The sequence below is a fragment of the Mauremys reevesii genome, linkage group 15, assembly GCF_016161935.1.
Source record: "Mauremys reevesii isolate NIE-2019 linkage group 15, ASM1616193v1, whole genome shotgun sequence".
Classification (NCBI taxonomy): domain Eukaryota; kingdom Metazoa; phylum Chordata; order Testudines; family Geoemydidae; genus Mauremys; species Mauremys reevesii.
In genome coordinates, this window is record NC_052637.1 from 1,111,922 (window position 1) to 1,139,399 (window position 27,478).

Genomic DNA, 27,478 nt, shown 5'->3' on the forward strand with positions numbered 1-27,478 from the left:
TACACTTGCCCATATTCTAGGCAGGACTGAGCAGTGCAAAAGGACTGGTAACCATGATCATCTTATTACCAATTTATGGTATGGTAGATGGTACAGTATGGCTGGTAACCATCTCTGCTGTCATGCAAAAGCATGCTGCTGTGTAGCGCTGCTGGACTGCCTCTGTCAGCGGCATCTAGTACACATACGGTGACAGGCACAAAAGGCAAAACAGGCTCCATGGTTTCCACGCTGTGGCGTCTGCCAGGGCAATCCAGGGAAAACGGGCTTGAAATGATTGTCTGCTGTAGCTTTCCCGGAGGAAGGGATGACTGACGACATTTACCCAGAACCACCCGCGAAAATGGTTTTTGCCCCATCAGGCACTGGGATCTCAACCCAGAATTCACAGAGACAGACTAGACTGTGTTCATTGTTCGCAAAAATGTATCTTTGCAAGGAATTCACTCCCTTTTTCCCATCACACAGCTTCAACTGTCTCCAGACCTGCCACAGCATCCCCCTCACAGAGGCTGGCAAAGATTAGGCGGCGAAAGAAAAAGACACGGGACGAGATGTTCGCTGAACTTATGGGGTGCTCCCGAGACGAGGCGGACCAGCAGAGCCAGTGGAGGGAGACCCTCTCTCTGTACCAGCGCTCACACAGCGAACGGGAGGAGAGGTGGCGTGAGGAAGACAAGCAGGCGACTCAAACGCTGCTTGGACTAATGAGGGAGCAAACGGACATGCTCCGGCGCCTTGTGCATGTTCTGCAGGACCTCAGGCAGGAGGACAGAGCCCCCCTGCAGTGTATCTGCAACCGCCCTCCCCCGCCACAAAGTCCCATACCCCCCTCAGCCAAAATAACCAGAAGGAGGGGCGCCAGAGGCCGTGAAAACTGTCACTGCACCCCAGCAGAGTGCTCAAGTACCCAAAAGCTCTCATACCCTAAATTTTGAGAAGTCCTTTCCTTCCCGCCTCACCCAAGCCCCCATCCCAGTTTCATCCCCTAACTGTCTAGTTGATAATAAAAAATACTTTTCTGTTCATTACTGTTTCCGTCATGTTCTTTTAGAGGAGACTGTGTTTGAAGGGGGGGAAGGGGGTTGGTAATTGGACAGGACAATCACCTTTACCAGGGTACAGACATGGAGGCAGGATCAGCAGCAGGTCACACACACACTGCAGTCAGTACGCACCCTGGTCGGTATGGGAGGTGGTTTGCAGATTCTGTGTGGGTGGGGGGGTACGTGACTTTGTAGCGGGGGAGGGGGGTTACAGATCTCATGCAACGGTCCCTGTCCTGGACCACACAGCCACGCAGCAGAGGAATCTGTATCCGTCCTCCCCCGCCAAAAGGCCACATAGCCCCTGCACGCAGAGTCCCAAAAAGGAGGGATGGCAGGCTCCGTTGAAACATCCAGTCCGGCACTGCAGACCACTCTGGGAGCAGGAGCCTGTCATTCCTCGAGTTTACAGGCGGTCTTTACATCACTGCACACCCTACCCAGCACAGTCCGTGTCCCAGTTTCAACCCTGTAACGCAAAGTCATCAATAAAGAAACCTTTGTAAAGTTACAGTGGAACATGTATTTTATTTTTAAACGTGTGTTGGAAGTTGGGGAAGCGGGGTGGGTGGGGTATGTAACTGCAGATGCTAGTCAACAGTCACTTGGTAAAGAAACAGGGGCAGGTTCAGCTTCTCTGTAAAGAAACTGAACAGTCACAGGTCACGCTGCTCACTGCTCGCTGGTACTTGAAGAGTTCCTTGTCGCTGTGCAAGGCGCCTGCACAGAGCTTCACGCGCCAGGGCATTAGCGGGTAGGCTGGGTCCCCGACGATCACTGTAGGCATCTGCACATCCCCAAGACTTATTTTGTGGTCCGGGAAGAAACTACCTTCCTGCAGGCGTCTAAACAGAGCAGAGTTCCTGAAAACACGCACGTCATGAACTTTGCCTGGCCACCCGACGTTGATGTTGGTAAAACATCCCCCATGGTCCACCAGTGCTCGCAGCACCATTGAAAAGTTGCCCTATTCTCAGCAGCTGACTGTGGAAGAGGTGGACGATAAGGTGCGAGGATTTGACAACGGCCATAACTGCAGCGGGATCCGTGCTCAAAGTGCTGTGGCGCCCGCGCTGTCACTGAGCAGAAAAGTGCATGAACAGATTGCCTGCAGGCGCTTTCAGGGAGGGAGGGAGGGCGTGATTGACGGTTCAATGATGACAGTTACCCCAAACCACCTTCGACACATTTTTCCCCCCAGCAGGCATTGGGGGGAAATCCCAGAATTCCAATGGGCAGCGGGGAGTGCGGGAACTGTGGGATAGCTTCCCACAGTGCACCGCTTCCAAAGTTGACACTGGCCCCGTTACTGTGGACTCACACAGTCGAACTAGTGTATTTAGTGTGGATACACAACTTCGACTTCATAAGGTCGATTCCACAAATTCGAATTAAGTTGATTCAAAATAGTCTTGTAGTGTAGACATACCCTGAGTGTAATCACTTATCTCCACAAGCACTATTACTATCTATTACTTGTGTTAAGCTGGCAGTGCCAAGGTGCCCAGTTATAGACCAGGTCCTCACTGTGCCAGGCGCTGAACAAACACAGAACAAAGTTTCAGTGGCTGCCCCAGGACAATCTAAGTATAAGACAGGAGACAACGGCTGCGGGTGGACACATAGAAACAATGAGACTGTATTGATCAGCAAGGTAGGCAGTGGGCTCAACGCACCAGCAGCCGGTTATTTGCATCGTGCGAGTACTTAGGAGAGCAGACCCCCGTGTGCCATGCACTGTGAAAACACAGAACAAAACGACCATCACAAGTTATAGGACTGGATGCAGGAATCACTGGGTGGAATCGTCTGCCTGTGCTAAGCTGGCGGTCAAGCTGGATGGTCCTTATAGTCTTTTCTGTCCTTAAAAGGCTATAAATCTATTACTACAACTTTAAAAAGGGTGGGGGGAGCTGGGAGGACTGGCTGGCTCAGGGAGGTGGGGAATGGAATATGGGGCTTTCCCATCTATGGGGGGGTGGCTCTAATTCGGCTCCAGTGCAGAGGGACTAGGGAATGTGATACGGGACCTTTCCCCACTGGGGGTGCCAACTCTGATCCGGCCCCTGAGCAGGGTTATGGCTGAGAGTAGGAATGGAATATGGAGACTTTTTTATTTTTATAACAAAAGGAAGAAAGGGGACATTGATAGTAATGAATATAAAACTGCAGTTAGGCATTGTAGGAAATCGATTAGGGAACCAAAGGACACAAGAGGAGTTAAGAACAATAAGAAAGCATTTTAAAAATATATATAGGGGGAAAAAAGAATCCCAACAATGGCATTGGTTCATTACTAGATGGAAATGGTAGAATTATCAATAATAATTCATAATTGTTCAATAAATGTTTCTGTTCCATATTTGGAAAAAAACAACAACAGATGATATAGTCTCATTGTACAGTGACAACATCCTTTCCATTCCACTAGTATCTCTGGAGGATGTCAAACAGAAGCTGCTAAAGTCAGGCTACGACTTCACTACCCGCCGTATCGGCGGGTAGCGATCGATTTTTCAGGGATCGATATATCGTGTCTCATCTAGACGCGATATATCGATCCCCGAACGCGCTCCTATCGATTCCGGAACTCCACCACCGCGAACGGCGGTGGCGGAGTCGACATGGAGAGCCCCGGACATCGATCCCGCGCCCTGAGGACGGGTAAGTGATCGATATAAGATACTTCGACTTCAGCTACGTAGCTGAAGTTGCGTATCTTATATCGATTTTCCCCCTTAGTGTAGACCAGCCCTCAGACATTTAAAAATCAGCAGATCCAGATAACTTGCATCCAAGAGTTTTAAAAGAGCTGGCTGAGGAGCTCACTGGACTGCTAATGTTAATTTTCAATAAGTCTTGGAGCACTGAGAACGTTCCAGAAGACTGAAGACAGCTAACGTTGTGCCAATTTTTAAAAAGAGTAAACAGGCTGACCCAGCTAATTATAGGTCTGTCAGCCCGGCATCAATCCTGGGCAGCATAATGGAGCAGTTGATAAAGGGTTTGACTAATAAAGAGTTAAAGGACGGTAAGGTAATTAATGCAAATCACCATTGGTTTATGAAAAATAAATCCTGTCAAACACACTTGACATCTTTTTTTCATGTGATTATGAGTTTGGTTGACAAAGATATTAGCGGTGATGTAATATATTTAGATGTTTGCAAGGCATTTGACTTGGTACCACATGACATTTTGATTAAAAAACTAGAATGATAGCAAATAAACATGGCACATGTTAAAAGGTTTAAAAATTGGCTCACTGCTAGGTCTCAAAACGTAATTGTAAATGGGAAATCGTCATCGAGTATGTGAGTGCTTTCAGGGAGCTCCCGCTAGGTGAAAATTTACCATTTTTATCAATGACCTGGAAGAAGAAAACATTATATCATCACGAATAAAGTCTGCAGATGACACAAAAACTGGGAGAGTGGTAAATAATGACGAGGACAGGTCACCGATCTGGATCATTTGGTAAGCTTGGGTGCAAGCAGACAGCATGTGATTTAATACGGCTCAATGTAAATGTACACCTCTAGGAACAAAAAACGTAGGCCATAGTTACAGGACTGGGGAGGACTGTACCCTGGGAAGCAATGACTGTGAAGAAGACTTGGGGGTTGTGGCGGATAATCAGCTCAACATGAGCTCCCAGGGCGATCGAAGGCTGCATAGGAATCTCGAGTAGGAGCAGAGAGGTTATTTTGCCTCTGGATTTGGCATTAGTGCGACCGCTGCTGGAATCCTGTGTCCAGTTCTGGTGTCCACAAGGCGAGAAGGATGTTGGTCAATTGGGGAGGGGTCGGAGAAAAGCCACAAGAGTGATTAAAGGATTAGAAAGCCTGCCTGGTAGCGATAGACTCAAAGAGCTCCATTTCTGTCCTTTACCAAAGAGAAGGTGAAGGGGTGACTTAATCACAGTCCATAACTGCCTTTGGGTGGAACAAAGATTTAATCACAGGCTCCTCAATCTGGCAGAGAAAGATCTAACACGCTCCAATGGCTGGAAGCTGAAGTGAGACCGAATCCAAGTGGAAATAAGGTGTAAATATATAATGGTGAGCGGAATTAACCACAGGAGCAATTTACCAAAGGTGGCAGGGAATTCTCCATCACTGACCATGTTTATGTCAAGATAGGATGTTTTTTCTAAAAGATCTGCTCTAGGAATCACTTGGGGGCAGTTCTCTGGGTTGTGCGACACAAGAGGGTGGATGAAATGCCCACAGTGGTATCATCTGGCCTTGGAATCCATGAATTCCCTCTAGGGGGCATTGGCTCCGATCCAGCCCCAGGGCGGGGGAATGGCTGGCTCAGTTCACCATGGAGTGGGAGATGGGGCCTTTCCCCTCTAGCGGGCACCAGATGTGCTCAAGAAAGACCACAGGGAGGGTAGCCAACCCTCCAGGATTGTCCTGGAGTCTCCGGGAATTAAAGATCAATCTTTAATTTAAGATGAACGCCATGTGCAAATCTCCAGGAATACGTCCAACCAAAGTTGGCAGCCGTAACCGCAGGGGTTGGAGTTACTGCTGCCGGCGCTAGGGCCCTGCAAACATGGACTTTGAACAGATAATGCTCAGGGCTTAGAGGTTTGCCTCCTTACAGCCTGCCACAAACAGTGCCACATCAAGCTCCCCCAGAGAGCTAAACGGGGGAGTCCTGTCCCTCTTCCTGCCCGTGCCTCATTCCCAACCAGCTATTCAAAAGCAGGAAACGGGTGAGGAGGGAGCTACGCCTTTAACTACAAGTGGAGTGAGTTGGAACGGTTCTCAGCATCCGCATGGCGTGCCCCAGATTGTGCCGCCTGCAGTGAAGACAGGTCCCAGGGATTACCAGCCCTGGTGCAGAAATGCAGGGGCAAACGGCAATCCACCACCATAGCCCACCTGTCACTGCCGCCAACTCTCAAAGCCCTTGGCAGATGATAATCAATGAGGCCTCACCACCCACCCCACCAGAGTGGAGGGCTGCGTTGGCCGAAGGGATAGATGCAGTGGCGGCTAAGTCACAAGACGGGGAGTCAGGACTCCTGGTTCCAGCCTTAGCTCTGAGTCGGGAGTGGGATCTAGGAGGTTAGAGCAGGTGTGGCTGAACCTCTGGAACCTGGGTTCCCTCCCCAGCTCTGAGTGGGATCTTGTGGTTAGAGCAAGGTGGGCTGGGTGTTACAAAAATGGGACACTGCTGGCCCAAGGTCACACAGCCAATCTAGGAATAGAACCCAGGTGTCCTGATTCCTGGCTCTAACCTCTAGACCCCACTCTCCTCCTAGAGGAGAGAAGAGAAGCCAAGAGCCCTGACTCCCAGCCACCCTGCTTTAGCCCACTAGACCTCACTCCCCTCCCAGAGCTGTGGATAGAACCCAGGAGTCCTGATTCCCCCCTCCTCTAGCCAACTAGGTTGTAGTCTCTGGGGGGCTCAGAGCAACCCCTGAAGAGGGTCTGACTAGACCATGGGATGAGGTTCTCCCACTGTCCCCTGCTCAGCTCTCCAGGCCATTCAGCAACAGAGAAGCAGCCCTAGCCCCTGCCCCAGGGGAAGAAGGGGACTCGTCTTACTTTGTCAGGGTGCTGTCAGCTCCACTCCTCTTTCAGCTCTTTCCAGCCTCTTCTCCGGAGTGACAGTGACTCTGCATCTGTATACATAGTGGGTGGATCCAGGGAGGCCAGGGGAGACTGGTGGAGCAGGAGCAGCCAATCTGCCCCAGGCATCAATACTGCGATGAACCAATCATAGCAGAATCCCAATGGATAGACAGTGTTAGCTAGAGACGTGAGGGGAGTTGACTTGAGTGGCTTAGAGAAGAGGGGGCTGGTAGTCAGGACTCCTGGGGTCTATCCCCAGCTCTGGGAACAGAGAGGGTTCAAGGCAGGGGGCTAGCCGCCAGGACTCCTGGGTTCTAACCCTAGCCCTGGGAGGGAAGGGGGGTGTAGTGGGTCAGAGCAGTAGAGGTTGGGAGTCTAGGACCCTGGGTTCAGCTCTGGAGCTGGGCCAAACATACTCTTCCAATTTATGAAAGCACGTGTGTCTGCAAGGCCCACTCGGCCCTGGAATTTATTTCACTCGCATTAATACGGTGTCAAGAATCAGGGGGTAGCCGTGTTAGTCTGTAGCCACAAAAACAACAAGGAGTCCGGTGGCACCTTAAAGACTGACAGATTTATTTGGACATAAGCTTTCGAGGGTAAAAAAAAAACCCCACTTCTTCAGATGCATGGAGTGAAAGCTACAGATGCGGGCATTATATAATGACATGTAAAGAGAAGGAGAACAAGTGGAGAACCAGAGACAGGGCCAATTCAATCAGGGTGGATGTGGTCCACTCCCAATGACAGATGAAGAGGGGTCAATTCCAGGAGAGGCAAAGCTGCTTTTTTAATGAGCCAGCCACTCCCAGTCCCTATTCAAGGTCCAATTAATGATGTTAAAGTTGCAAATGAATTTTAGTTCTGCTGTTTCTCTTTGAAGTCTGTTTCTGAAGTTTTTTTGTTCAAGTATAGCTACTTTTAAATCTGTTATAGAATGTCCAGGGAGACTGAAGTGTTCTCCTACTGGCTTTTGTACGTTACCATTCCTGATGTCTGATTTGTGTCCATTTATTCTTTTATGTATGGACTGTCCAGTTTGGCCAATGTACCTGGCAGAGGGCCATTGCTGGCACATGAGGGCATATATCACATTAGTAGACATGCAGGTGAATGAGCCCCGATGATGTGGCTGATGTGGTTGGGTCCTCTGATGGTGTCACTAGAGTAGACATGGGAACAGGGTAGGCAATGAGGTTTGCTACAGGGATTGGTTCCTGGGTTGGTGTTTCTGTGGTGTGATGTGTAGTTGCTGAGGAGTATATGCTTCAGGTTGGGGGGCTGTCTGTAAGCGAGGACTGGCCTGCCTCCCAAGGTCTATGAGAGTGAGGGATCGTTTTCCAGGATAGGTTGTAGATCGTTGATAATGTGCTGGAGAGGTTTTAGCTGGGGGCTGTACGTGATGGCCAGTGGTGTTCAAAGAGAAACAGCAGAACTAAAATTCATTTGCAAATCTAACACCATTAATTAGCAAGGCGTCAAAGCGTGTAAGAACTTCAGACGAGATCAGCCATTTCTTTCCTTCCTTCGATGCACACTCAGTCTTTAGTCCATTTCCATTTTTGGTTGGGTTTTTTTTTGCTTGTAACGGTTCAGGTAAAGGTGCCGATACTGTCGCCAAATTAGGCAGAAACTTACCATAGTCATTGAGCAGTCTTAAGAACATAAGAACCGTCATACTGGGTCAGACCAAAGGTCCATCTAGCCCAGTATCCTGTCTACCAACAGTGGCCACTGCCAGGTGCCCCAGAAGGAATGAACAGAACAGGCAATCATCAACTGATCTCTCCCCTGTTTCTCATTCCCAGCTTCTGGCAAACAGAGGCTAGGGACACCATCCCTGTCCATCCTGGCTAATAGCCATCGATGGACCTATCCTCCATGAATTTATCTAGTTCTTTTTTGAACCCTGTTATAGTCTTGGCCTTCACAAGAATGAACATAACTGTGACAGGTTCTCTGTCAGTGACTCTTGAAGCAGCCACCTTCTCTGGTGATTTCCATAAGCCCGTGGCATCAATTACATGACCCAAGTAGTCAAATGAAGGTATGAAAAACACACATTTGTCTCAACATATTCTCAGGACATGCTCTTCCAAATGTTGCAAGGCAGCATTCGAATTTCAGAGATGATCTTCATAATCCTGTCCTCTAACAAGGATGTCATCCAAATATCATTGAAATCCGTTCAGTCCCTTCAGGGTCTCATCCATGACTTTCTGGAGCAGGACGGATGCCAATGTGATACTGAAAGACAAACCTGTTAGAGCAAACTAGGTCTTTTGGCATGTTGATTGTGAGATATTTGTGAGATGTTGGATCAATCTCCATTTGTCGGTATGCACTGAGCCACTCCAGTTTACTGGAACACTGTCCTTCACTAAGAGTAGCAAACAAACTTTCAGGACGAGGTAGCGGATATTGGTCTGCACATAAAACTGGATTCAGTGTCACTTTGAAATCTCCACAGATTCAGTGGAGCCATCCTTCTCCATCACTGGTACGACGGGTGCAGCCAGTGACAAGACTCAACTATTCACCAAAAGGTCTACATCAGACTTCACCAGAGGCTTTAGAGTCAACAGCACAACTCTGGGCTGGTAATATTTTGGCGGGCTGTCAGATGTAATAGTGAGCTTCGCCGACATATTGCTTATCCGTCCAAGTTCTTTTTCAAAAACATTGGGGCGTGTGGCTGGTATTTCTTGAAGGTTTCGAGGTGTTTTTTTGATCGCCTTGATCTTGGTCCAATTCACCTTGAGTTTCTCAAGCCAAGTAATGATGGATACTTTCCTTCAGTCACATGCAAAGGTAAAGCAACTGATGGCCCATCTAGTTGAACTTTTACCTGGAGTACCCCTTTTGGGACTAATTTTTCTGCAAAATCATGGAGGTTTCTTCCAGAGGAACTTGCGACAAGCGCTGCTGGTGGGTAGACACAGACATTAATGAGGTGGCAGCTCCAGAACCAAGCTCCATTCTTGTAGGAGCTCCCTCGATCAAGGGTGTGACCCAGATGCCATCTCTTATTCCAGCTTCTAACACATATAGGGCTAGATCTTGCTCATTGTCACTAGAGCTCTTGCCTTGCTCCACATTTTGAATTCCCGACTTCCGACTTTGCTTAGGTTCAGTCTTCACAGGGGTCTTCTTGGATGGACGGTTGCTCCGTGTTGCTGGTTGTTGAACTGAACGACAGGTCATGAGGATGAGTTCTTTCTTCTAGCACCTTCATCTCAGTGCAGGCTGCAAGCTGTCTGTCTGTGCCTGCTTAGCAGGGCAGCCAAGGTGGCTTTTTTTCCCCTCTCACTGCTCCATCCATTTCCAGTAGCTCCGGCAGCAGCCTCCTCCTTATGTTTATTCTTCTTAGCCCACCCTCTTGCTGGCTGGCCCACGCTGCCCCTGCAGCAAAAGCAACAGTCTGCCATCTTGAGTTCCTCAGTGAAATTCTTTCCTATTTACTCTTTCCTATGCTTGGTCAGGCAATGGGACCAGTGGACACTTGTGCTAGAAGTTTTCTCCTTGTCGATGTTATATTTAGAGGGATAAATACCAGGGAGGGAGAGGAGTTATTTAAGTTAAGCGCCAAGTGGACACAAAAACAAATGGATATAAACTGGTCATCGACAGGTTTAGGCTTGAAATTGGGTTTCTAACCACCAGAGGAGTGAGGTTCTGGAACAGCCTTCCAAGGGGAGCAGTGGGGACAAAAAACCTAACTGGCTTCAAGGCTGAACTTGATAGGTTTATGGAGGGGATGGTGTGATGGGGCTGCCTAACAAGGGCATGTGGCCGATCTGTGACTGCTAGCAGCAAATATCTCCAACAGTGATGGGGCACTAGATGGGGAGGGCTCTGAGTTACTACAGAGAATTCTTTCCCAGGTGCCTGGATGGTGGGTCTCGCCCACATGCTCAGGGTCTAACTTATCACCAGATTTGGAGTCGGGAAGGAACTTTCCCCCAGGTCAGAGAGGCAGAGACCCCCGGGGTTTGGGGGGGGGAGTTTCACCTGCTTCTGCAGCATGGGGCAGGGGTCACTTGCAGGTTTAAACTAGCATCAACGGTGGATTCTTCGTAACTTGAAGTCTTTAAACCATGATTTGAGGCCTTCAGTAACAAAGCCAGAGGTTAGGGGTCAATCACAGGAGTGGGTGGGTGAGGTTCTGTGGCCTGCGATTAGGGCCGGCTCCAGCTTTTTTGCTGCTCCAAGCAGCCAAGCGGGAAAAAAAAAAAAGGAAAGAAAGGATAAAGCCGCAATCGGTGGCACTTCGGCGGCAGCTCTACCGCGCCGCTTCATTCTTCGGCGGCGGGTCCTTCACTCCGAGAGGGACTGAGGGACCCGCCGACAAATTGCCGACGAAGACCCAGACGTGCCGTCCCTTTCCATTGGCCGCCCCAAGCACCTGCTTCCTTCACTGGTGCCTGGAGCTGGCCCTGCCTGCGATGTGCGGGAGGTCAGACTAGGTGATCATAATGGTCCCTTAAAGTCTCTGAGTCTATGAGACCCAGCAGAGAAGGAGAGAGAGAGACGGGAGAGCTGATTTAAACACAGCTAAATGGAAACTTAACAAAAGCGAGACTCTGGTCTGAGTGCAGCCTGCCTGACCCTTTAGAGGGGCCGGACGCCAGAAGGAGAACCCAAGGAGCATGCGACTGGGATAAGATGGGGCGAGGGGTCATTTTTGCCAGAGGATCAGGGAATGTTCCCTAATTGCGAGGAGGTCTGTGAGCCACGGGGAATTGTCTCCTGCCAGGAACGGCTGGGTAAGCCATCTGTGGCGGGGTGTGCTTGCCCCGCCCTGGGCAGGAAGTGGTTAACCCCACACCACCCTGAAGGAGAGGGTGGTCATATTGACTCTGGCCCTTAGGCCACCCCATTCTGAAGGAAAGAGCAGCCATATTGACTCTGATCATTAGTCCATACCGCCCTGAGGGAGACAGCAGACAGATAGACTTTGACGTCTAGGTCCTACTGTCCTGAGGCTGAGGGGAGTCAGGGGAGAGTGGGGTGTGCTTGCCCCGCGACACTGTTAGGCCTGAATAAAGATGTAGCACAAAACCAGTTATGCCAACCTGACTGAAGTCAGGCTAACAGAGGTTTCTGGGTAATCCCAAAGTGAAAAAATACTAAGAAGCAGCATTTTCTCACAAAGCCCTGGGAAAGAGTGAGATAAGTGAGGGGTTGGCACCAGCTGTGTTATGTTAGTGTTTCTTATCAGTTCTTCAAACACTGTTCCTAACAGCCCACAGTTCTGACTCTAACTCCCTGGTTTAGTTTTCGGTGTGTTTAACTCCCTTACATTCCTAACTTTTGGCGCTTGTTAAGATATTAACAATTTCATACTGTAGAGACTAGGCATGCGCATATATTAAAAGGTGTCTAATTTCTAGTTGTTAGACAAAGGGGGGTGGGTTGCTCAAGTGAATGATCTATGACGTAATAAAACTGTCTATATAGGCTAATTCTAAGCTGTAAAGGGGGGGCTGGTTCTCTCTGGAGCCGAGCTGCTCTCTATTGATGCGTGCACTTATCAATAAAGAGCTTTTGATTGGACCTTGCTGGTGTTGCCTGTCTCTCTGCGGTCAGACAACGAACTTGGCTGGACACTTAAACCAAGGGCTCGGCTGAGAGCAGGAGAAAAGCCCTGGGAGGAACAATCCTCCAGCGACCCTGGAGTAACTCCCTTCTGTGTGTGTGTGGAAAAGCTCCGTGTCTCGTCCCCTACCCCCCTGAGCCAACCAGTCGGAGACCCGAGCCAAGCCGATGCCCCCAAGAGGGGATAGGCCCCATGTCCGGTCCCCTGCCATCATCAGCCAGCGAGCCCTGCAACTTGGGGCCAGATCAGAGCCAACGCCCCCTCAAGCGGAAGGGTCTGAATCTCATTCCCCACCCCCTTGAGCCAGCCACCTTGACACTTCAGCTGCAGGCAGAGCCGTCCCTATTGACTCTGTAACCATTCCAAGTGGTTAAAGACAGAAAACTTTTTAATGGCCCTTGTGGGGCCGCCACGGGGCTCATCAGAGGATGTGTCGCAAATAGCAAGTGTCTCTGATGAGACGCAGAGTCCCCTGTCGCCACCCTACCCCCGACCCAGCCGGGAGCAGGAGCCAAGACGCTAATGACGCATCCTGGCACCTAACGAGGAGCCCTGGGATGCCGACGGTCCCCACCTTGGCCTTGTCTCCGCAGGGCAAACTCAGCACCGAGCCACTCCTGATCTCTCCTCTGTCACTGGCAGGGACTGGCTCTCTCTAAGCAGAACCGCCCCGGGGTCCCTGGAGAGGACGGAGCAGCGAGTCCAGGTGTCACCCCAGTGGGGTTGGCTTGAGGGAGAGAGATGCCTGCCTCAGATTGAAACAAGGGGCATTCGGGGCCCGTGTGCTGCCCTCCTGCCTGTGGCAAACAGATCACTGGCCAGCCAGTCCAGTACGTCACACCCCTCTGCTCCAGATCAGTGGCCATAGCCTGAAACATCTAGTCCATATCCCAGATCCCTCCATATTGGCGCAGACCCTGGGCCTACTCCAGCATCCCACCTCCCCCCACTGTCCCCGTAAATCCATAGCCTCACAGACCCTGTCCCCATAATAATGAACAGTCATTTTGCTTCCCCGCTGCAGATGTTAGAGCACTTTACAAAGAAGGGGGAAAGGCGTCTCTGAGGGGAGCGGCAGGGCTAGGAACAGAGCCCTGATCTCCAGCCAGATACCCTATCCACTAGACCAGGGGTAGGCAACCTGTGGCACACGGGAGCTGATTTTCAGTGGCACTCACACTACCCGGGTCCTGGCCACCGGTCCGGGGGGCTCTGCATTTTAATTTAATTTTAAATGCAGCTTCTTAAACATTTGAAAACCCTTATTGCTTATGCTCAAATACATTTGTGAGTCTCTAAGGTGCCACAAGTAGTCTTGTTCTTTTTGCGGATACAGACTAACACGGCTGCTACTCTGAAACAATAGTTCAGTTATATATTATAGACTTATAGAAAGACACCTTCTAAAAACGTTAAAATGTATTACTGGCACCCGAAACCTTAAATCAGAGTGAAGAAATGAAGACTCAGCACACCACTGTCGACCCCTGACCTAGAGGGACAGGCCTCCTGAACTCCATCCAGTGGCTCTGTGTTCACCCCCATGACCCCCATGTCTCTCATGGCCCCTTTGGGGCGTAGAGTCCCTGGGTCTCTACAGACATCAGCAGCTGAGTCCCAGCCCTTTCAGGAGGCTGCAGGGAGGCCTCCCTCCTCCTATTCCAACGCCCATAAAAGACCTAAGTCTCTCCCCCGCTCATGGCCCTAGAGTTGGAGACGGGCTCCTTAGCCGTGCAGGGAGGAGCATTGACAGGGCTGCGCTGAGGAGCTACGCCAGCCCAGGCACATGGAGATACCAACCCCATGAGCCCAGAGCCGCCACCAGGGCGGGGTTAGGGCAGCGATCAGGGACAGAGGTTGTGGATCCATCCCTCCTGCCAGCCTCTAGCCGTCTCATTCCCTCCAGCGATCTGCCACTTTCTCCTGCTCTGTCTCCTTCCTTTCATCCATCTCTCCCCCTTCACATCCTTGTACTCCACCATCTCTCTGCATCTCTCTCCGCTTTTCCTGCTGGCTATTTCTCTGCTTATCTCTATATCCTTCTATCCATTCACTTCTCCCTCTCTCTCTCTCTCTGTCTCTTCCTCTCTTTCCCTGCCCGACCACATCTAGCCTCCATCGCTCCATTCACAATAAGTGTGTGCGTGTGTGCGTCTCCCTCTCCCCATCTCTCTCCCCCAGCCATCTCTGGGGTTTCTCTTGCTCCATCACTGTGATGTCTGGGTTCCTAGGAGCCCCTTCCAGCTGAGACAGGCTCAGGGCAGCCCTGCCAGGCTGGGGCACCTGTGCTGGGGGCGTCTTTCCTTCCTCCAGGACCCTCGTTCACACACCAAGTGGCCCTGGCTTCTGGGGTGGGGGGAGCCCGTGACCCTGCGACCCTGGCTCTGAGCATCCAGTTTGCCCCATTCCCCTCCTCTTGAGACCCCCCAGGGCCTCAGCAGCATGTGGGGCCGCCCCCTGCAGCCTCTGCACTTCCAGAGCTAGACGCGGACGGTACTGCCCCATAGCAGGGGGACGGGGTTAGATGGTCTCCAGGACCCTGGAGCCACTTAGACATTCAGCGCCAAAGCTTGGAGCTGCCTCATGTCCCAGGGCCTCACTGGGGGGCTCAGCGCAGAGGAGCAGGGACTCCAGACTCTGCCCTGGCATCGGAGCACCGGAGCTGCCCGGGCAGGAGGGATCTGGGGAGAACCGAGCCAGAGGTGAATGGAGGTGAGTCCAGGGGGGAGGGGGTTTGAAATAGATGGAGTACGGGAAGGGGACGGGAACCGCAGAATGAATGGAGAGAGAGAGAGAGACATTGATCAGGGTTAATCTATAATGAGGGGGACGGGCTGATGGATGGATTGGGGATAACATGGTAATATACAGATAGATTGATCAGATTTAGTGGAGATCCCCCTACAAATCTGGCTTGGTACAGGCAAGGGCCTATTGATGGTACAGAGACTGTGGTCCCAGTCCTGCATGTAGATCCACTGGCATCGGTGGCTGTGGGTGGCTACACAGTGTCTTGCTGGAGGCCAGGGGGTGTGTGGATCTCATTGGAAGGCCAGGATTGGTTTTAATTTGTAACCCATCCCCCCTGCTTTTCTCCGAAAGTTTCCTTGCTTTCTCGCCAACTTTCTCTGGGGCAGATCCCCAGTGGGTGCAAACTGGAGCTATATTATGCTTGAACTGAGAAATCCTTGATCAGGGCACTTTTTGTGCCAGGTGCTGCACAGACACACAGGGAGAGACAGGTCCTGCCCCAGCTGAGATCAGGGCCCCGTTATGCTGGGTGCTGCACAGACACCCAGGGAGAGACAGGTCCTGCCCCAGCTGAGATCAGGGTCCCGTTGTGCCGGGCGCTGCACAGACACACAGTGAGAGACAGACCCTGCCCCAGCTGAGATAAGGACCCCGTTCTGCCGGGCGCTGCACAGACACACAGTCTGTGCCCCTGTGTAGAAAGGCAAGAAAATAAAGAAGAGGGAAATGAAGAATTATTATTCCCACTTTAGAGAATGGGCACAGAGATGAAGTGACTTGTCCAGGGTCACCCAGGGAGCATGTGACAGATGGAGTGACCAGATATCCTGATTTTTCAAGGACAATCCTGGTATTTGGGGCTTTGTCTTATATAGGCACCTCGCACCTCTTACCTCCCACCCCCGGCCTGATTTTTCACACTTGCTAGCTGGTCACCCTAGTAACAGATCTCCTGGGCCTTCGTCCACAAGGTGAAGTGCATGGCCTACCTCTCCCCATCCCCTTTCAACTGCTTGCCTTTTGCTCTTTAGACTTGTCCCTTCTCATCATGCCACCAGTTCTCCCGTCCTCCCAAAGCCATCCCCATTGAGTTAGGCCCTGCAGGTAGATTGAGCAGAGAGCATCGGCTGGGGTCTGTCTTGTTCCCTTTCCTGGAAGAGCAGTCTCGCTTGAGGCTGTTTTCCCATCACTCCTCCAGCCCCTTCCCAGCTCATCCTGACTTTTCAGAAACCAGGGAGCCAGTGCATTTATTAACTGACTGCTATCAAATGTCTGCCTGGTTGTTGGAGCCGTGTTGGTCCCAGGATATGAGCGAGGCAAGGTGGGGGAGGTGATATTTTTAATTGAACCAACTTCTGTTGGAGGAAGGGACAAGCTTTCAAGCTTTTCTCCAGACCGGAGGAAGAGTTCTGTGTCGCTCAAAAGCCGGTCCCATCCACCAACAAGAATTGGTCTAATACAAGATATTACCTCATCTACCTTGTCTCTCTGCTGTCAAATGAGCTGATGAGGTCTTTGTCCATTTCAACTTTCCCCTACTTTATTTTTCTTGCTAAAAACAGTTTTAAAAGAACAGAGTAGATGCTGGAGCCATCTGACTACCATCACGGACTTTGTCCCTCTGGCCCTCTGGTCTGTCTCTCATTAGATTTCTCTTCTCCTCCTTTTCTCCCTTCCAAGGTTTATATGGAGGGATGTCATTATTTATTTGGAGGTATAAAAGACTCAGGAGGTACCTATGCTACTGTCTGGGAGTCCAATATGTTTGTAAAATTCTTAGCCCTTCTGGATAACACGGGTAGAGTTGGAGGAGGGAAGGAGAGATGTGGGAGAAGATGGATGAAGATGAAAGTGAGCGTCGGGGAGAAGTTTGAAATGTGGAATTACAAAGAGAAGGGACTGAATGAGGATGTGATGAATGCCAGATACGTACAGTGCTTGGTATCATGCCAACGGGTGCCTTAGAAATAGGAGTAGATAGATAGATCTCCTTGATGCTTGCCCCAACGCCATTCCTGAGCCACAAAATGTATTCCAGCTCATTTGATTCTGCTTGCTTTGCTGGTTTTCCTCATCGTCATGGTGAATCCCAAACTGATGCAGAGGACTGGACTAAATGACCTCTTGAGGTCCCTTCCAGCTCTACAGTTCTATGATTCTACGATTTGATGTAGCCATTGACCACCTGGGTCAATCTCTAGCTTGGTTCTTAAAGTGATCTGGCTGGATATTCAGTTTTTGGCCATCATGGGCGCTCTTACTGTGCCGTCGTAGCTTTTGGTAAGCACATCGACGCCCACTGTGTAGTAGAGGCGCTTCTTGGCAAGCACACTTCGTAATTCATTGGTCTTCCATCCTGATAACACGACCATACCAAGAAAGTTGCCAAAACTGAACCAGTGCTCATGGAAATTGTTACAAGGTTTGGCTTCAAATATCATCACTCTCTGACCCAACTGAGACAGGATGTGACCACAACCAAACCCTGGCAGATCCCACCACTCGCACCAGTGATCCAAAACACACTGTCCTTCCCTTATAACTATAACTGGGTTCAAAAAAGAACTAGATAAGTTCATGGAGGATAGGTCCAGCAATGGCTATTAGCCAGAATGGGCAGCGATGGTGACCTTAGCCTCTGTTTGCCAGAAGCTGGGAACAGGTGACAGATGATGGATCACTTGATGATTACCTGTTCTGTTCATTCCCTCTGAAGCACCTGGCATTGGCCGCTGTTGGAAGACAGGATACTGGGCTAGATGGACCTTTGGTCTAACCAAGTATGGCCGGTCTTATGTTTTTATGTTCCAAATCCACTCTCTGTGCAGGTACCTACCTCCTATATCCTCAGCTGGCCTGACCATGCAGGACTCCTGGTGGCCACGTTGATGTACAGATTTGGAATATACTGAATTATTCCCTGGTTTTAGTCGCTATTTACTTCTTGTAAACACCTCCTGTGGATCCCAATTATAAGAACATAAGAACAGCCATACTGGGTCAGACCAAAGGTCCATCTAGTCCAGTATCCTGTCTACTGACAGTGGCCATTGCCAGGTGCCCCAGAGGGAATGACCAGAACAGGGAATCATCAAGTGATCCATCCCTAGTCGTCCATTCCCAGCTTCTGGAAAACAGAGGCTAAGGTCACTATCCTGCCCATCCTGGCTAATAGCCAGTGATGGACCTATACGCCAGGAACTTATCTAGTTCTTTTTTGTGATGCTCACAAATCCACCATTCTAGCCCCTACAAATCATTTCTCAATGTGTATCTAGGCACTTCTGAATCTTCACTTCGCCTGGCTGCCCAGGATTCATGAGGACCAAACCAAAATACCTGCTGAAGAACCCATCTGTGACACTAATTGTTTGAAAAACCACCATCCCAGTCCCTTTTGAATGCCCTTTCCTTTTGTGTAGCTGGTCCCCTGTACAATCATCTGCCTCCACCAGCCAGAACTCCTGGCTATCAAACTGTAGATATACAGCATAGCTAACCACTCTCTGTTTTGAACAGATGAACCATTGCTTCTCTAAAACACTGGCTCTGGATCCCACCACTGCCTCCAGTGCTACCCGGGAGCCCACTGCTGTTACCACTACTCACAAACCCATCATTCCAGCCTCTCGCCAATCTACTCTCACCACTAGCCCCAGGATTCATGGTTCCCAAACCAAATTCCCTACTGTTAAAACAGATTGTTCCTAATCCACCATCCTCATCTCGCCCCAATCCACTCTCTTAGTATTTGTCAAATCCCCAAATCCTTATTTCCCCCTGACCAGCCTGGAGTCATAGAGATAAGACTCTCTTACAGCTTTGGAACATGCCTAAGTTATGAGGCCAGGTCTACACTGCAAACCTTTGCTGGTTTAGTAATGTTAGTTATGGGGTGTGATTTTTAGCGACATTTCTATACTGGCAAAAGCCCTAGTGTAAACACAGTCAGAGCAGCATAAAAGCGTATCACACTTCTGGCACCAATGCTAACATAGATCCCACTACTGCTACCAATACTCATAAAACTACCACCCCAGCCCTTCCCATATCTACTCCATCAGTGTAAATAGCTATCTACCCCTTCCAGGATTCGCGGTCACCATCCCAAAACACCCACTTCTGTTCCCACTCCTATCATCAATTATTACAAATCTCCTTAATGCAGGTTGTTTTTCAGATGGGTTATTTATGGCTCCTACAGGTGCAGTACAGCGAAGTGGCATGGGAAGAGGGAAACCAAAGCTCCTGGGGGGAATTCATCCTGCTAGGGGTGTCTGACCGGCCGCAGTTGGAGCTGCTGCTCTTTGTGCTCGTCTTAATCTCCTATGTCATGACACTGCTGGGAAACACCACCATCATCGTGGTCTCACGGCTGGACCCCCGTCTCCACACGCCCATGTATTTCTTCCTCAGCAACCTCTCCTTCCTGGACCTGTGCTACACCACCAGCCTTGGCCCCCAGATGCTGGTGAACTTCTGCAGCGCCCGCAAGTCCATCCCTTGGGCCAGCTGCGTGGCCCAGCTCTACGTCTCCCTCTCGCTGGGCTCCACCGAGTGCCTCCTGCTGGCCGTCATGGCCTATGACCGCTACGCCGCCGTCTGCCAGCCGCTGCGCTATATGGCCATCATGAGCCGCCGCCTCTGCCTGCAGATGGCGGTCACCGCCTGGCTGGGCGGCTCCGGCAACGCACTGGTGAAGACGTTGCTGACTCTGCGGCTGCCCCGGTGTGGGAGGAATCAGATCGACCACTTCTTCTGCGAGGTGCCGGCCCTGCTCAAGCTGGCCTGTGCCGACACCTCCGCCAACATGGTGGAGCTCCTTGCCAGCAGTGTGCTTTTACTGCTGTTGCCCTTGGGCCTCATCCTGGTCTCCTACGGCTACATCAGCGCCGCCGTGCTGAGGATGCGTTCGGCCGAGGGCAGGCGCAAGGCCTTCAACACCTGCGCCTCCCACCTGGCCGTGGTGTCGCTTTTCTACGGCACGGCCATCTACATGTACCTGCTGCCCCCGTCCCAGGACCGGGGCAAGCTGGTCTCCCTCTTCTACACCATGGTGACCCCCATGCTCAACCCCTTGATCTACACACTGAGGAACAAGGAGGTGCACGGGGCCCTGCGGAGAGCGCTGGGGAGGAACCCGACCTCTCAGGGGACCTGAGCTGGGGCCGCAGTTGGGCATGGAACCATCGGTGTCTCCCTTGGGTTCTGTAGCATCTTCCCTGCCCACATGCTTTCTGCTCCCTGCCCACTTCCACCCTTCCCAACTCTCCTGCCTTCTCCCACCCCAAAGAAACAACCTGCCCTCCCCAATCCATACAAGTCCCCTGCCCTCCTCCAACCCTGCAACCCACCAACTCTTGGGGCACATCTACACTTACAACACTGCATCAGCGCAGCTGCACTGCTTTGATGAAGACTCTCTACGCCGACAGGAGAGAGCACTCACATCGTTGTAGTTAACCCACCTCCCCGAGAGGCGGTAGCTATGTTGGTAGAAGCTCTCCTGCCGACATAGCACTGTCTACACGGGGGGTTAGGTTGGCATAACTGTGTCACTCAAGGGTGTGGATTTTTTCACCCCCCTGAGTGATGTAGTTATACCGCTTTAGGCCTGTAGTGTAGACCAGACTTTGGAGTTCTGAGATTACACCAGAATATCATGAAAAATAAAAAGTTTCTTACCCCCATGATTGGGTACTACACCTGGAAAAGGTGACCCCAGCATGACCTAGAGCCTCAGAAAGCGGAAGGAAGAGGGAAAAAATATTCAAATTTATTATTTTAAAAGCCCCACTCATGATGTTTAAGCCAATCTCCTGATTTTTAGGGCCTGACTCAGCCTTTTGGAATGCTCTGGGCTGGCCAGACTTCACATTCCTAGCCAGAGAGGCGGACAGGCTAGCCCTTCCTCCGCTCAGGTCTCTGCTCCTCTGGAGGCCTAGAAACTGCGCCAAAGTGGCTACCCCAAATCACCAGTCGCTTTCGCAAATCTTGGTCCGTGCGTCTCTCTAGTGCCCTGACCAGTAACCACAACAGCCTGTTACCGAAGCACGGCCGAGGGAGCTGCTCTTTTGGCTCAATCTTCCTTTTATGCTCTGATGTCTCTGGGTTGAATTGTCCGTCCCTGACTTTGCTCACCTCTCCCACCTGAAGGCTGAATGCCTGAGTTAATAACCATGCCCCAGCTGCCTTTCATTCTCTGGACTCTCTGCACTGACTGAAGTTTAGATAGCTCGACCCGCAGGCTAAGGGGCTAGACATACAGATAGACGTTAGAGAGGCGATGTCGGTGAGGCAGTAACTTTTATTGGACCAACTTCTGTTGGTGAGAGAGACAAGCTGTCAAATACATGAAGAAGTTGGTCCAGTAAAAGATATTACCTCACCCACCTTGTGTCTCTAATATCCTGTGACCAACATGGCTACAACAACCCAGCAATGGCTAGCTAGCTAGAGGGGGTGTATGGGGATAGATAGATAGATAGATAGATAGATAGATAGATAGATAGATAGATAGATAGATAGATAGATAGATAGATAGATAGATAGATAGATAGATAGATAGATAGATAGATAGATAGATAGATAGATAGATAGATAGATAGATAGATAGATAGATAGATAGATAGATAGATAGATAGATAGATAAACTTGAGCCCTCGGTACAGATGGAGCTGGGACTAGAGCGGGGGTGGTGGCCCCAATCCTGGTGCAGTGCTCAGGCGCTGGGGTCACTCCTCCCCAGGCCACTCTCCCCTAGACGGTTTTGCGGGAGCAGTCTCCCAGCCAATTGGGCGCAGGGTAGGGTGACCAGACAGTGTGAAAAATCGGGACGGGGGTGGGGAGTAATAGGCTTCTATCTCAAATATGGGGACTGTCCCTATAAAATCAGGACATCTGGTCACCCTAGCGCATGGGGTCCCTGGGGCATCACAAACCTCACCAGCCAAGTCCTAGCCCCTTGAGAGGCTTCAGGGAGTCACATCTCCCGCCCCCTTCCCGGCTCCAACCTCCATAAGGCACCTACCTGCCTGCTCCCTCCCCTTCAGCCATGGCCCCATGCACGCAGGGACAGCAATCATGAGCTGCACAAGGAGGAGCCTCCCACAGTCACAGAGACACAGGGCCCTTCTCAGCTGTGCTTCGGAGCTGGGGCAGCCCAGGCGTAGTGTGACACCAAGGCTGGGGTAGGTCAGGGAGCAGGGACACAGCCTGGGGATCCTACCTCCTGCCAGCCATTCACTGTACTTCTCCAGATCTATCCAGCTCTCTGGGTCTCTCTCCACCACTCGCCATCCTTCTGCTCATTTGTCTCTTTCTCTCCTTCTATCCATCTACCTCTCCACCCTCCAGCCTTCTATCCATCCATCCCTCTGCAGATCTCTCTGCTCCTCTATCCATCTCTTTATTGCTCCTCTTATCCATCCTTCTCTCTGCCTCTTTCTGTCCTAACAATTCACCTCTCTCTCCCTCTCTCTCTCATCCATCCTCTCCTCTCTCGGACTCTCCCTCTCTTTTCCCGTCCAGGCATGTCTGGCATCCATCAGCCCATCCACGCTCTCTCCATCCCTCTCCCTCTGTCCATCTCTCTCTCTCCATTCCATCTCTGGGATTTGTTTCGGTCTATCACTGTGGTCTCTGGGCTTCTAGGAGACCCTGCCAGCTGAGAGAGGCTCAGGGTATCCCTCCCAGCCTGGGGCAACCTGCCTTGAGAAACTTCACCCACAGACTGACCGGGCTTGGTTCCTGGGCATGGGGGAGGGGTTACCCTGAGACCATGCGACACTGGCTGTGAGCATTCAGTTTGCCACATTCACCTTCTTTTGAGACCCACCCCAGGGACCCAGCACTGTAGGGGGGAAACACCTGCAGCCTCTGGGCTTCCAGAGCCAGATGCGGACGGTGCTGCCCCACGGCAGGGGGCAAACTTAACTGGTCTCCCTGACTCGGGAGCATCCTAAGACATTTAGCTCCACAGCTCGGGGCTGCCTCGTCCCAGGGACTGGGGGAGCTCAGCGCAGGGGAGCAGAGACTCCAGACTCTGCCCTGGCATTGGAGCAACTGAGCTGCCCAGAGCTGCCTGGGCAGGAGGAACCTGGGGAGGGCAGAGCCGGAGGTGAATGGAGGTGAGTCCGGGTTTTTTTCCCACCACTCGTTCATGCTTATTACTGGGGAGGGTCCAGGAGCTGGGCAGCATGTGGGATGGTTAGATTTCTTAGCTCTGTCCGATGGGTCTGATAAAACTTCCCTGCCTCCCGGGGGTGATGTGAGGATAAACCCACTAGATATTGTTAGGTGCTGAGATCTTGTGGTGCTGGGGAGCAGACAAATGCCATCGATTGGTAGATTTGATTAGGGTTGGAATCCAGGGGCCCGTAACCCACAAACCTGCAGGGATAACTTTGCACAGGTGAGTAGTTAATCACCTGGCTGAGAATCTGCAGGATGGTGTTTGTAAAGTGCCGTGTAAACCCTGTTGTCCCGTGAGGGGCCCCGATCCTGCAAAGATCTACACACGTGCTTAACGTAAGCCCACGGGCAACCCCACTGTAGGTGGTTTGGGTAAAGGAGATTAGGGCAGGTAGGAAGCATGGGCCACATGCAGTGATGAGCTGCCAAAATCTTAACAACCAGTTCCCTATAAAAAGTTCTGATTTAAGGGGGAGTGGGAGAGGGGCCGGGGCGGGGGGGAGACATACTCGTGGGACCGGGGGCCCCTGCAGGGCCTGGGGAAAATTGCTCCCCGCCAGCGGCCCTGGAGCTTGCAGCCCCCCCTTACCTTGCCTGCAGCTCAAAGCAGCAGGACGACTCAGGAGCTCAGCTGAGCCGCTCCGCTGGTGCCGGCGGCTGGCCCCACTGCAGCTGGAGGGGAAACGGGGGAGGGGCCAGGGGAACCTCAGCCTCCCCAGCTGGGGATCCTGGGAGCAACAGGATGGTCCAGCCCACAGACCGGAGTTCTTTGCCCACCCCCTGGCCCTTTAACAACCGGTTCTCCACGGTGGTCTAATTTTAGCAACCGGTTCTTGGGAACTGGTGGGAACCTGCTCCAGCTCACCACTGGCCACATGTACAAAGGGATTTAGGTGCTCGCAAGTGCAGATGGGTGGTAGGTGCCTAACTCCTATTGGGACCAAAGGGAGTTAGAAAATCCTTTGGAAAATCCCACATGTTGCCTATCTGCATATTTAGCCCTATATGAGCCCATGATGCCCCTGAAAATCAGTGGGATTTGGGTGCATCATTCCTTAATGCTGCTTTGGAAACCCCAGCTCTAACTGCTCGCAGGATCAGGGTCTACATTATTATTAGTGGTACAGGGATTATTTTATTCTCACCCTGAGTGTTTACATTGTAGTCCCTGTCAGTCACACAGAGAAGCACATAAACATAACAGATTCCTGTTAAAGTGGCAGTAGAATCCGAGACATGTAGGGCTTGAGGGTACCTCCAGAGGTCATCTGCACCATACGCCCACACTGAAGCAGGGATAAGATTACCTAGATCATACTTGACCAGTATTTGTCCAATCTCTTCTTACAAACCTCCCAGGATGGTATGGCATTCCGGGGTGCAATCCAGAATTATGAGGGGCTGTGTCACCCCTGCCCTGCTACCTTGGCTGCCTCACAATGTTTTGTTGTTGTAGCTTCCAACCTGGGTCACTCACAAGCAGCCTGGCAGCATGCAGGTCACACCCGGAGTGTCTGTGTGTGGCCACAGCCCTGGTCCAGCAACTCTGACCCCAGCAGCATGTCCACAAACACCAGCCACACTCTGGCTTCCTGCAGCCTTGGTTACCGCTCGCAGAGCGACCACAACAAACTCCCTATCCCAAATTCCACCCCAAGACTTGGGTTCTGCACTGCCTGGCCCCTTCCTGGACAGTTCAGATATTGTAGGTCCATTGCCTCTCTAAGGAGATCAATATCCAACAGTTTGCTACGTTAAATGGAGTTCCCCACACAATTGAGTTTAAATGCAGTTTGGATTATGGAATAAAACATGTTTATTTAACTACAAAGAGACAGGTTTCAAGTGAGTACAAGTATAAGACATTCAAGTCAGAAACGGTTACAGGAGAAGTAAAGGTAAAACTCTTCCTCATACTAAAATTAACAAACTAGACTTGGCTCCAGGTGAAATCCGTTCCACGTGTTCCCAGTAACATTGCTGAGCCAATTCTCAGACCAGGATCTGCTCCCAAAGTTCAAACGCTCTTTCTTTGGTCATCTTAGGGGAAAGAGAGAGAGATGGATAGGGAGAGATACCTCGGGGTGTTTCTCCCCCTCACTTTTATAGTCCAGTCACCCTTTGAGATGCATTTTATTGAGGGTCCTGCCTAGCTAAAGTTCATTCCTGCTGCAAGGGCGGAGATGAGGAGTCTAATGGTGAAGGAGATGCCATGCTGTTGTTTGCTTCAATGGAGATCGGGTTGTTCCTGCCCTATTTCCTTGCCAAAGACTGGGCACTTGATAAGTGAGTGCCCATCGCCTTTGGTGACACCTGGCTAGACTCCTTTGTGTTTAAGAAACTGATTTACCCGGGCTTGTCTTGAAACGTATTTCCGACCTAATGGACACGAAGAACAATTGATCACAATCCTTTTTACAACCTCTCTACACCAATTGATCACCATCCTCTTCATGACAAATTTTTACATATTTGAAGCCGGTTACCAGGTCCCCCTTCAACCTTCTCTCCTCTAGACTAAACATGCCAGAACTTTCACCCATAAGAGGGGCAGAGGCCAGTTAGTGGTGCAAATTTGGGATCATGGTTAGGAGCCCCAGTCGCCACCAGGATCTTCACAAATACAGAATAAATGGAACAAAACAAAACGGCTTGTCTCCCAAAGACCTTATAATCAAAGCATCCATTTATCTATCACATTGTATTGCTTCCACCAACTGCCACAGATCCACTTTAATTTCCTAATATATGGATCCTCCTTTGTCACGAAGTGCCACAGAACCACTGTTCTGTGACAAAGCCATTCCCTGGCAGAAGGATCCTACCTGCCACCCAACTGGCCCAGATGTTCTATGACAAAGTCAGAGGTGGGCGTGGTTCATTCAGATGAAATGGGGCTGCCCTTGAATGTGTCCCCCTTGTGTATGGCTGTTGGGGCTCCTTTCGTCCTTATCTTTGTCTCTTCTCCCTGCAGGAGGAAAGAGGGAACGGGAGCTCCCAGTGGGAGTTCATCCTATTGGGGGTCTCTGACCAACCACGCCTGGAGATGCTGCTTTTTGTGGTCTTTTTGGTCTTGTACATCATGAACCTGGTAGGGAACCTGACCATCATTGTGGTCTTGTGGCTGGAACCCAGTCTCCACACTCCTATGTATTTCTTCCTCAGCAACCTCTCTTTCCTGGACCTTTGCTACACCACCAGCACCGTTCCTCAGATGCTGGTGAACTTCCGCAGCACCCACAAGTCCATCACCTGGGCTGGCTGCGTGGCCCAGCTCTACGTCTTCCTGTCGTTGGGCTGCACCGAGTGCCTCCTGCTGGTTGTCATGGCCTACGACCGCTATGTCGCCATCTGCCAGCCACTGCGCTACACAATTGTCATGAGCCGCCGTCTCTGCCTGCAGATGGCGGCCACCGTCTGGTTGAGCGGCTTCGGCAATTCCATGCTGCAGACCATCCTGACCGTGCGGGTGCCCCGCTGTGGGCGGAACCGGGTCGACCATTTCTTCTGCGAGGTGCCGGCCCTGTTGAAGCTGGCCTGTGTTGACACCGCCGCCAACGAGGCCGAGGCTTTTGCTGTCAGTGTGATCTTCCTGCTGGTGCCGCTGGGCTTCATCCTGGTCTCCTACGGCTACATCGTCACCGCCGTGCTGAGGATTCGCTCGGCCCAGGGCAGGCTCAAGGCCTTCAACACTTGCGCCTCCCACCTGGCCGTGGTGTCGCTCTTCTACGGCACGGCCATTTTCATGTATCTACAGCCTCCGTCCAGCTACTCCCAGGAGCGGGGCAAGATGGTCTCCCTCTTCTATGGCATCATCGCCCCCATGCTGAACTCACTGATCTACACCATGAGGAACAAGGATGTTCACGGGGCCTTAAGGAGGGTGCTGCGGAGGCTATTCGGGAGTAAGAGGACATGAGCCAGAGAAATGAGTTGGGACTGGTTGGTTTGGTTCTCTATGGGGCAGCAGCTCCGATCCAGCCTCAGGCTGGGAGACTGGGTGGCTCAGGGGGCCAGGCAATGGGCTATGGAGCCTTTCCTATCTAGGAGGCCTGCATTTTAACCTGTCTGTTCATGTCCACACATGACACCGGGACTGGGAAACCAGAGATCACTCACCATGAGTCCCAGAAGGCAGAAGAGCATGTCAAGGCCTGGCAGACAGTGTTGGGCACCTCACAATGTCCTTCCTTGGCTCCATCTGTGAACAAAGCTGTCACTGCATGGAGAAGATGGAGCGATGTTGACATTTGGGAGTCATCTCTCTGCATGAGATCCAGCCAGCACAGATCCAGACCCTG

The 27,478-nt window shown here is 51.2% G+C and overlaps 2 protein-coding genes across 2 annotated transcripts; both read left to right on the forward strand.

Moving 5' to 3' along the window:
* Nucleotides 1–16,819: 16,819 nt before the first annotated feature.
* LOC120383470 (putative olfactory receptor 2B8) lies at nt 16,820–20,145 on the forward strand. Its single transcript, XM_039501629.1, has 2 exons — nt 16,820–16,835; nt 19,217–20,145. The coding sequence occupies exons 1-2, from the start codon at nt 16,820–16,822 to the stop codon at nt 20,143–20,145; spliced, it is 945 nt and encodes a 314-aa protein (XP_039357563.1).
* Nucleotides 20,146–21,270: 1,125 nt separating this feature from the next.
* Nucleotides 21,271–27,096, forward strand: LOC120383471 (olfactory receptor 2B2-like). Its single transcript, XM_039501630.1, has 2 exons — nt 21,271–21,276; nt 26,152–27,096. The coding sequence occupies exons 1-2, from the start codon at nt 21,271–21,273 to the stop codon at nt 27,094–27,096; spliced, it is 951 nt and encodes a 316-aa protein (XP_039357564.1).
* The last annotated feature ends 382 nt before the right edge of the window (nt 27,097–27,478 follow it).